Source organism: Carya illinoinensis, chromosome 9, assembly GCF_018687715.1.
Source record: "Carya illinoinensis cultivar Pawnee chromosome 9, C.illinoinensisPawnee_v1, whole genome shotgun sequence".
Classification (NCBI taxonomy): Eukaryota; Viridiplantae; Streptophyta; class Magnoliopsida; order Fagales; family Juglandaceae; genus Carya; species Carya illinoinensis.
Window position 1 is genome coordinate 1445436 of NC_056760.1, and position 11512 is coordinate 1456947.

The 11512-nt window shown below is 34.0% G+C and overlaps 1 protein-coding gene across 4 annotated transcripts; it reads left to right on the plus strand.

Moving 5' to 3' along the window:
- The first annotated feature begins 8983 nt into the window (after positions 1 to 8983).
- On the plus strand, positions 8984 to 11032 carry LOC122276343 (protein LITTLE ZIPPER 3). Of its 4 annotated transcripts, none has more exons than XM_043085981.1 (2): positions 8984 to 9280; positions 10500 to 11032. In XM_043085981.1, exon 2 carries the CDS (start codon positions 10542 to 10544, stop codon positions 10767 to 10769), a length of 228 nt encoding a protein of 75 aa, XP_042941915.1. In that variant the 5' UTR covers positions 8984 to 9280; positions 10500 to 10541; the 3' UTR covers positions 10770 to 11032. The 4 variants fall into 4 exon arrangements, with proteins under 4 accessions (XP_042941915.1, XP_042941918.1, XP_042941917.1 ...); XM_043085984.1 differs by lacking the exon at positions 8984 to 9280 and adding an exon at positions 9309 to 9648; XM_043085983.1 differs by lacking the exon at positions 8984 to 9280 and adding an exon at positions 9673 to 10093.
- The last annotated feature ends 480 nt before the right edge of the window (positions 11033 to 11512 follow it).

An 11512-nucleotide genomic window follows, 5' to 3' on the forward strand; every position in this document is an offset into this window, starting at 1 on the left:
CATAAGATCCTCATGATCAAAATAATATTCATCTAACATATAAAGAATATTTAGAAAGGGATCCATAGGGAACTAAGAGAAAAAAAATGCAAAGAATTGGAAGAAAAAATATTAGTTTTTGATGAGTGAGAAGTAGTTAAAAAATGGATTATTTATAGGGCTTAATCCAAGACTATTAGCTACATCTATTTATAGGGCTTAATCCAAGACTATTAGCTACATCTAAAAATATTGGCAAAAGGACGGTTAGCTACATCTACAAGTTGGTTTGAAGAATTATGGATATGAATGTTGGGTATTGTGTATGGCTGGGCCGACTCAATACAAATTGAGGCCTAAAGCGGAATTGGAATTAGTCATTTGTAATTATAATACAATAAAATATAAATTATTATATAGAATATTTTTAAAATTTTCAATAAAATGAAATTTTATTTAAAATCTTTAAATAAAGTTTTTTTGAATTTATATTGAATACTACAACTTAAAATGAGCCCTCAATACAAATTTAGCACCTCAATTTAGTAAGATTTTAAAAAATTATTTAAAATATAAATAATTCATTGTATTAAATATTAAATTTAGTATTATAAGGCCTTGCACATATTGAAAAATAAAAAAGTTATTTAAAATTATATATAATGAAATGGTTTTTTTTTCAAAAAATAATTGAGAAAAAAATACCTCATTTTTAATTTTGAGGACCTTACATAGAATGGGGGCCTAAGGCAATGGCCTAACTAGCCTTACCATTGAGCCAGCACTGGTGTATGGTGGAATGAATGTGTTTGACCGATGATAGAAATATTGTAGATGTAAAGTTTAGGTAGAGAAGAATGGTGGTTTGTGGAAGTGTTTGTTAGTTTCAAACATTGTAAATATGAATATTGGTTAGATAAAATATTGGCATACTAATTGTTCGATGAACAAATTGTATATGTATTTGTTGGTTCCTTAAATTATTATATGTATGATTATTAGGTATAAGAATGGTTGGCAAAATGTGTTTGTTAGTAATTAAGTTGAGGAAAAAAATTCGTTAGAAATTAATAATTTAAATATCAAATTAAATTATTAATGTACATATAGTTAGTTGAATTGCAAAAAATGAAAAAAAAATATATATTTTTATTAAACAAATAATATTATGTTATTATTTTGATGAATCCAATGGCTAATCCAATGTAAAATTATAGATAGGAATGTTTTAGATTTATGAAAAACTTATATTTTTCTTTAAATTTTAAAAATAATTTTGATGAAGCCTACGTAGATACTCTTAGGAAATGGCGAAACAAAATTTTAGTAGTTTTGAGCTGAAATATGAGTTCTTAGTATGCTAGATAATTATCCGACGGCGGAGAATTTATGTTAGCTTGGCTCCTTTTTATATTGTTTTAACGATAGAGGGTTCCATTGTGGTCTATTTTGGAGGCATTTCCAGGTACTGTTCTTTATACGATTTGCGTTGAGAGTCTTACGAAAACGAAAACATATTTATGTGCATATCTAGCCAAAATAAAAATGTAATCTTGTGTTATTTGTATAATTTGAAGGAGAGCTAGACTCGAAGAGTGATCTTGGCGTTGGGATTTTCAACGATGACTTGGACAAACTTTTACCTTTGCTGTCTTAGGTTTCAATTTCAAGTGTACTTGGGTTGGGTTGGGTTGGGTTGGGTTTCAGATATGAAAGAAAAATTTTTGAATGTAAGAGGTGCGAGAGTCGAGAAAATCTACAAACAAGAAAAGATCAAATTTATGTATCGTAAACTCAAGAACATAAGGGTAATTTCAAATAAAATCTAGAATGTGTTAAAAACTTAATCATTGATTCAAAAACTCTACGATTATTAAATATTAATTTGGTTAAACTTTTAAATCTTAGGACAAGGTCGGCTCTTCTATTAGACAAGTTAGGCAATTGCTTAAGATCCCTAATGGAAGAAGGCCTAAAAATTTAATTTAAATATAATTTTTTTAAAAGAAAAAAATATTTAATTAAAAAATTAATTATCTCAATAAGAGAATATAAAAAATATTAAATAGATTTTATGTCATTATTGGTTTTAAAAGTATCCCACATGTTAATTATTTCAAGTACTCTCATTCTAAGAATACACTTCTCTTTTGTCATTAGTAATTTAATATATAATGTAAAAATTATAAATAGTAAAATATAATTTTTGAGTGTTCATAAAATTTTTTATATAATCCTTTAAAGAGGCAAGGGCCCCCTTTTTTTCAAATGTATAGGTTGTTTGTAGAACTTTATTGACAATAATGATTATAATTACTTTTTGGATGTTAAGAATATCTCAAAATATCTGTGAATAGTAATAAAATAGTTTGATTTAATATATTTTATTAGATTTTGTAAAATGAAAGATAAAAGTTGAATTTGAGAACAGTTGAGAATACCTAAGAAGAGTTGTATTCTCTAACAGGTCCTAAGAGTCTAAAGCACATATTGTAAAATTAGATTTAATAAAATCCTGTATAAATAAAAAATTTTCTAATAAAGTTAGTTATCAATTGAAAATGTGATATAAAATCTTAATCAGTAATTTTACTTTGCAAAACTATAGCTGTTATCAATTTAATTTTGTTTTTTAAAATGTTTTTTTTAAAAGCCACATTCAAAATTTTAGCCTTAGGTCTCGAAATGTATTGAGCCGATCTTGCCTTAGGATCATAACATTTCACTACGTTTCCAAATCCTACGTTCATGGCGGCCCACTCTATTTATACTAACCCGGTAGTAGCCCTTTCCTTTTTAACAACTTCAATTATCTATCAATTACTCTACACCATGCTCATACATGGTACTAAAGCATTTTAATCCATCTTATAGGTTGTTTCTTCTGTGACTTGAATCTGTGACGTGGTCCCTGCTCTGATATCAATAGTTAAAGACCCAACCATTTATCAAAAAGTCACAAGACTATTAAATACTAATTTGTTGTTTGCCACTAAAGAACACTTTCTTTTTTCTCAGGACTACGATATCGCAAATTTTATTAATCAACTATTTTTTTTTTTTTAATTGACTTTCGGCTGACGAATACCATTTACAAAGAAAGACACTAGCGATTACAACAATTCAAAAGCCCAAGTCTTGTAAACTACTATAAAGAAACATTTTTTTCCCACCATGATTGAGATGGAAGAGTAAAGTCAGTAGAAAATTGCTTCTTTTTATTTTTACCAAGCTGAAAGCATTTTGAAGGCCATCTTCATGTTTATAGTCGCAATGGGAAACGTCTCTGTGAGAATATTCCAGTTTGTTCCTCTTGTGACAGAATGAGGGGAGATCCTTCGGACATATTCTGGCCAAATTATGCTGTATGTTATCCAGCTTTCGGTATGGAAATCTATATGTAGTAAATTAGCACCTTAACAGATAAAATCCGTAAGTATGGTGTTGGCTGGTGGGATCATATACCCAGTGTTGGTCTGAAGAGCCCTGCCTTAGTGTCGTTTCATACCATAAAAAACATATAAAATCTGTAAGGAGGTCTCCTTTTTTTTTCTTTCTTCAGAAAAAAAGAGACGCAAGACTCATTGGGCTTTCACGCCTATTTTTTCTTCCAATGATTCTCCAAGACTTAATGCCCGTAGTTAGTTTGAAGTTTGAAGTTATAAAAGAAATTATTTTTGTAGCATCTTCTGTTCTGTTCTGAGGTATAGGATCTCTCCCCTCTCCTGTTCTGTGTCCTTGGTTGGGGTATTTGGATCTTGTAACCCAAGTGATTAAACTCTCTCTTTCAATTTGCACCGCTCCCATAGCCGTTATTTTGAGGAAAGCCTCTAAGCTATGCTTATTCCGCAGGTGACTCTAACAGCAAGTTTTTAGGATGACTTGCAACTGGATATGTTGGAGATAATGTGCTACTAATGGTAGCTGTGGAAGAAGAATTTGCAGTTGACATCCCGGAAAATGAAGCCAACAAGATTTCAACCACAGCTCATCTCATTGACTACCTTGCAACCCCATCCATAAGCCAAATGAGATTATCTTTGTTGCCAGGTCAAATCTTGTTGACAAGCATAGGTATGTTCTTGTCCATCAATATGGTGTCCGTCGATGATATTTAATGACTTTGCCACATTCCTATGCTTCCAAAATCTGAGCACCGTGCTTTAAATTCATAATGATGTTCTTAATAAAAGTCAAATATGGCGATGCTGTTGTTTTTGAAACTGTTTGTGATGTGAACTTGGAGTTTCCCGAAATTAGTGAATAAGTTGTGGTTCTTTATAGCACGGCTGTGGATAAAAGTAGACAGTAGTAGAGTGGCCCCTTGTGGATTGTGACTGAAGTATAGTGAAAGTGTTACTCTTTGGGTAAATAGGATTCGTGCATCTTTCTTTTCTTTTCTTTCTTCTTAATTTTTTTGTCCCAATCCTGTTTCAATCTTTAATGTAACCTGGAAATGGAAGTAGCCGTAGAGACAAAAGGATAAGCCAAGTTGAAATACAAACACAGTTTGATGCAATTTTGAAGTGCAAATGACTACTTTACTGTGGATATAGCACGCTTACCCTGTACAAAAGTTGTTTGCTGTTGGACAGGTTTTCAAGGAGCATGATGAAAATGCTAAATTTTTCTTGAATTAAAGCCCACGAGGATAATTGCAGTAGTTGTGTTGACTTTAATGATCCCTGTATCTTACCCGTCCGCAAAATAAAGCCACATGACACTAGTATGAAGGCGGCTATGGCCAAATCAACTTCAACATCTGTTTTTTAAACAGTGAATAACTCTAGTTGCTTTATAGAGAAGGACGGACGACGTCCTCGTAGTTTCATTCGAATAGTCAACTGTTGTGCACATTTCAAGCTTCTCTTAACTGTTCAACTCAATGGCTCTTGTATGAGAAACCATCCTTGATCTCCAACTCTGGTGAGATAATCATTCGTTGGGAATATTTGAAACATGAAAAAACAAAATGTTCATGCTTTGAGAGGCTGCTGTACCCTTCTATGTTTATAGTAGTTTTCTAGCATTTAACTAGCGTAATGATGCCATTTAGATAAATCCACTGGCAAAATAGTGAAGTCCTTTATGGTTTATTCTCATAATTAAAAAAGATACCAGAAAAAAGTGACTTCTTGACTTTTACAACTTGCATAAGCTTTCCAAAACCTGCACCAGCCAATGGAATGGAAGATCGGACCCTTACTGCAATTATCCAAATATCATGTTTGAAAGATGCTAGGGCATCTTCTTATTTGATAAACAAATTGAATCGAATGATTGTGTTAGTATCAACTCACCACCTACCTTCATGATCTCGGAGCAAGCTCTTCGTGTCAAATACAGGACTGTTTACATTTAGTAAGCAGTTGTAGCCATAACACCAGGATCTGAAAGCAGTTATGTATATAAGCAGTTCTCCAAGAGCCTAAGCCTCTCCCAAAGCATTGAATAAGAATCACAAGTCCATGTCCAAACCCCAAAGGGAACAAGTTCCCAACCCAGCCGCGTGAACTTAACGTGTTGAAGATGTTGCTTCCATGAGTGCTGATCTTTACAGCATGTGGTCCCCTAAAATCACCTATCCTTACTAATGGCAAGTGATGAAACACTAAAATCAAACCCCTACGTTCACGTGTAGGATTCAAATATTCAATGCACTTACTAACCCCTCATAATTGTAAAATTTCATCATTAGCCATGCAGGGATTGGTATTATGTGAAATCATTAAAATGACCTCAGACCCCAAAAAAAAAAGAAAGTAGGGAGACTTAAAGGCTCGCAATATTGATGAGGTAATGCCCCCACGGGGATGCTTAAAACAATCTCCAACACAACTCATTACCTGTGGGTCACGTAAACTATAACCCCTGCCAATAAGATCACAACTCATCCCATTGATGAAAAAGATTAAAAAAAAGAAAAACAACTTAGAAAGTATACAGAAGATCATTAAAATCTTAAAACCTCACGTGTTTTGCATCAATGCTGTCCAATCAAATCCCACGGGTCAACTGCTTAGCTCCCAACGGGTGATGCAATCATCTTCCCCTGTCTCTCTCTTCCCACATTTTCTTTCGGTAAATGAAGGGTCTTTACCACCTCTGCATAATTGTAATTATAAGCAATGCGAAGAAGATGATGATGATGATCATAAGTATTCATGAATGCATGTTATCTATGGCCATAGAAATCTTTTGAGTACTGCCATACACATTTATGGAGATAAACCACCCTCACTCCCTTTAAATCATAACACCCGAAAAAGAATTTACTTTTCTCTAATAAATTGAAGCCTGGGAATCAAATTTACTGCAAAAAGCAAAAATGCTTTTATTCAAGAAGAGTTGAAGGATTACTAGAGGAAGAAACCATTATTATTGAGGTTTTGCCATCATTGGTTGTTTCAGACTGGATTTATAACCCTATATTCATTTGGAGCCGAATTTACTTCCCTCTTTGCACGTTTTGACAGAGCCCTTTTGCCCCCCCTATATTAATTTGACTGCATCCTAGTTTGAATGACGGATAGGCTGCACCTGCCACGTGTTACTGGTTTTAGATGTGAGCGAGCTAGAACTGAATTTAGTCGAGCTTTAATGAAAAAGTTGGAAACCAAGAGCTTCAATGAGCCAGAAACATGGTGGTCACTGGTCATGGCAGTTTTAACTTGAAAGTCATTCGAGTAACATTTGGCAGGAACTAGAGTAGAGTAGGGTCAAAAACACAATGTTTTATTGCTTTTTTTATTTTATTTTTAGCCTTGTTTTAATTTATTGACTTTTCTCGAGATTTAAATGTAATTTTTATTATGTATAGTCATTTTTAGGTATATTTTTATACATTTTATTGATATAATTAATTAAAATAATTATTTTATATTAAAAAAAACATAATCAATTCTATTAACAGTGTACAAAAAATATATAAAGATTTTGTTAAATTATTGAAAAATCACATGTAGATTGTCTCGATTTTAGGACAGGATTTTCTGGCTTCTCTGTTTAAATTATTGTCTGACATTGCAACATATGATTCATGGTTTTTTTTTTTTTTTTTGGGTCTAATTTTTAGTCATTAGGGGTTTGTCGGTAACGCAAAGGAATGACCTTAAATTATTTCCCACACCACTCAGTTATCTTTCGGAATTTCTCCAGTTTTCTTATTTGTATTTCTCTAATAATTATAGTTCAAACAACATAAGTCAACCGACAATATGAGTAACTAGGAGAATAATTTTTCAATCCTTTGTATCAACATTTAAAATACTTCCGCTGATCATGTTTCTCACTTACTTATCCAAAATATATTTTCAAGCACAAGAATGAATGTGTTTTTATAAATTTAGAGGATACGCTTTAAAGAGCAACAAATGAAAAGCTTTGATAATTTTTATATTTATAAGTCGGTGAGGATAACCCATCTAATAAAATATTTATATAATAATATAAGTAAATTTTAAAATTTAAATATTATAAATAAAATTTTACCATTTTAAGTAACGCATATAGTGTGCTTTACACGACTTTTGAATAGAATAACATTTTCTTTTCTGGAGAACAACCGTTAAGGGCAATTGAGTAATTCCAACACTGCCAGCCCATGGATTGAGCCTCCATAATTACGTTGAAGAACCCAAATGAAGGGCGATATAGAACGAGGGCCACGAGGGGGTGACAAAACTAGTTGACAATTTCACCCTTTGAAGAAAGACGCATCCAAAAAAATACCCCTGTCAACCATGATGTTTCACGTTAAGCTACTCATAACCCATGAGGAGGGCTTGAGGGTGGCTGGCCCCAACTCTCATCCCAAACCCCTCTTTTCCATTATTTCAAGCTCACCCCTATGATTTGGCAGAAATTTTTGCCTTTTTTTCTCTTCACTTATGAAAGATACTAGGTTGGCATATATATGATTATGATTCTTATAACATAAAACCAAAGGGGCCCGCTATAGGCACAGAGAAAGACACCGAAGAGGCTATTTTTTTCCATACATTTTTTTAATATCCCTAAATAAAAAAATTACAACATCATTTAAAAATACTTCTTTAATCATTAAGAAAAAAAAACTGGAATCAGTAGCCAGCTTTTCTCTATAGATAAAGCATTATCTAAACAAAAGACCATCAATGTTGCAAATAGTGCAAATTATATGACCTGAAATGGTCTTTTGGCTGCCATATAACATTTTCTATGATGCAATCAATATATTATACTTTTTGGGTTATGCATAACTATTTATCCCCATAAAAAAAATGATAAAAATGATATATATATTAGGCATTTATTCATGTATCTTTCCAATTACACCTATAAATGGTATATAATTATCTCTTATTATATAAAATATCGCACATAAAATAGCATGAATGTTCGCTGGGAAGAACAGATCTTTCCCCAAGACAAAAAACAATCCAAGATTCAATTATTATATAATGACCCCTATACATAGATGTAATCTATGGTACGAGTCTAGTTGGTGTAGTCGTTGACAAGGATGACATTCACATATGAGCCGGAGGGTGAGAACCACAAACAAGTGGCGGAGTTTGTCTTCTTCATGAGCGAAAAACCACCCAATTTCTACAAAGAAAACATTTACGGCACAAGATGATTATTGCCAACAGTTCCCAACACCAGAAAATTACGAATTGGAACAGCAATAAAAAGGGGGACTAGTAAGAAATAGCTGGAGGAGAAGAAGAAGAGGGCAGAAATAAAACAAAAGAGTAATCGATGAGGAAGGAAGGAAGGGAGAGGGGAGGGATGGTGATGATAGTTGGAAGCCAATCCAAAGCATCATTGCGAATCTTGGGACGGACCCCTAGCTCACCATCATTTTAGAAGCCCTAGCAAAAGTCACATAATTGTCCCTCTCATCACCCATTATGGTGAAGAAGATAGGTTGGCCAAAATGCCCTCAGTTGTTTCCTGCCAAAACCCCAAGAAAATCATCATCATTCCCACGACCATCATCATACAACCAAAATACATTAAAATTTTTTAGGCTCCTAAGCCCCTATTAAGCCGCCTTCCATGCTTACACATGCATGATTGTTGTGTCAGAGAGAGGGGCATGTACCCCCACACCCCCATGAGCCTTTTCTCTCTCAATTTTTGCTCTTCACTCTCTTCTCTTGATTTTTGCTCTATAAATTAACGGCCTATTTGTTCTCTTTGTCCCTCACTTCTCTTCACTTTCACAGACTCTTCCTTGTTTTTATAACTGCTGCTTCTAGTTAGAAGCCATATTGCTTCCTCGACCGAGGTTCCTCTAACCAACCACCTTGAAAAGGTGATCTTTTTTGAAAAGATAAGGAGAGAAGCAAAGACAGAGGCCCCCACCTCTCTTTCTCTCTCTCTCTCTCTGATTTGTTTTCTTTCTTCGTTATCTTCTTTCTTTCACTAGGAAAGGTAGACATGGTATTCTAGATGGGGTGCTTGTTTTAGTAGGAAGTCTAAGCTAGTTGATCTTGTTCTCTTTGTTGTCTAATGCCTTTATCCATCTTTTCCATGTCTCTATTTTATATGAGAACTGCAAGAGGGGTCACATTGTTGGGTTCCTCTGTTTATCCCACCTCATTTTGGGGAGAGAATGTCTTTTGAATGTTTCCCCATCTTGGATTCTCCAACATTTTGTTTCTCCTTGCTTCTTTTTAACGAGTTATTTGTCTTTCTCTAGCTCCATGGCTGTCTTCTCCTTTTTCTTTTTTATTTTAATCTGTATAGTTTAACTTTCGGCCCACTGCTTTATTATTTTTCAGAAAGTACGCACTCTTCCTAAGTATAGTGTATGCAAATTTTAGAATGGTACTTACGGATGCAAATACAAAAGCAAACAAGTTTCAATCTTCATTTTGGCATATGTAATGAGCTTTATCCTTTTCTTTCTTGTATGGACAACCGAAAGAATTCTAATGAGTGCAAATTTGGACAACTGTTATTCCATCATTGTAATTCCTTTTAGATTTCAGACAACCCCCATTTGCTCTATTTATTTGTCATGGTGGTCCAAAAATGATCAAGCTGTTAGCCTCCACCTCTTCTGGTTTCCTAGGGCGTTAGCTGTGACTAGCAAACCGTAGAATAAAGCAAGAGATTTCCATTGGTATTGTTGTAAGTTGTTTTTGAATCTTTTAACTTGTGGTTGGAGTGAGTTCTTTCTCTGGTAGCTTATCTCTTGATTCCATCCATGTTTTCATTAGATATTGAAACTTTTTTTTTTTTGTTGGGGGGTGTTCTTGATGCCTTTCCTTTCCACTCTTGTTCTCTTCTCTGTAAATACTAGAGATCTTTTTTTTTTTTGGTTCTGGATATCCAACTTGACAGTGGATATTTTTGTTCAGATGCCCTTAAAAAAAGAAAAAAAAAAAAAAAAAAAAAGAGAGAGGATATTTTGTTCAAATAAAGTATAGTATAATAGTACTGTCTGTTGTGCTGTTCTATAATTTTGTGGCAATAAAGAATCTTATTTGGAGATACTCTTCTGATGGTTTCTGTCGTTTTGGTTTCAGGGGCATTGCAGGCAGAACAGAAAGTTTTTATCTTTCATAACAATGGAAAGGCTGAACTCAAAGCTGTACTTGCAGAACTGTTACATAATGAAAGAGAATGAGAAGCTAAGGAAGAAAGCACAGCTTCTCAACCAGGAGAATCAAGCGCTTCTCTCTGAGCTCAAACAAAAGCTCTCCAACGGAAATACAAAAAACAATGCAACAGACAATATTCCTGACCTCAATCTCAGCTCCAGCTCGACCCAGAATCCTTCCAGTTCCAGTAACTGATCTCGCAGGATATATATCATTGACTCCACTTAGACTTCCTTGCTCTTTTTGTGTAAAACCATGCTCAGCAGTCTTAGTTCCAGTCCCAGTTAATATAGGACAGTAGATGTATCTTTCTACCAAGTTCACTTTTGCTTTTATTCCCCATCTTTTATCATATCTTCTATTTTGGGGTGGTAAGAGATTGATTACTGAACTACAAGGATGTATCAGACTATTTTCTAGGAAGACATATATAATATTATCATATTTTTAGCTCTCTCTCTCTCTCTCTCTAGTGAACAGGGCTTTTAGATCAATGTAATGTTTCCGTTAGTTTCTAGCTATATTGGACCGTACTGGCTCTTTACTGCTGATATCAGAATCCAGACGCCCTGCTTGAGGGTTTTTGGGATTAACGACATTTCTTCCATCCCTCCCGATCTTTCTCCTGTCCATGCTCGAAAAATATAGCGGAATAAATTCCAAGATGCGACAGTTGAAGGAAATTGACGGTAAACCCTGATAAGATTCGCCTCTATACTTGTACATATACTATTTGTTTTCAAACACACTGCTCTAATCAGAAGATAACCGCATCGCTCAAAAGCACATCTCAAACCTAACACTTGAAACGTAGGTCCTAATTATCAACAATCGCCTGTGGGCATAATTGCCTATCCCTACTAATCAATCAAGCAATTATTGCGCTCCGTTTGCTAATAGTTGTGAAATAACTGAACCCAAACTCGCAACACGTTTCC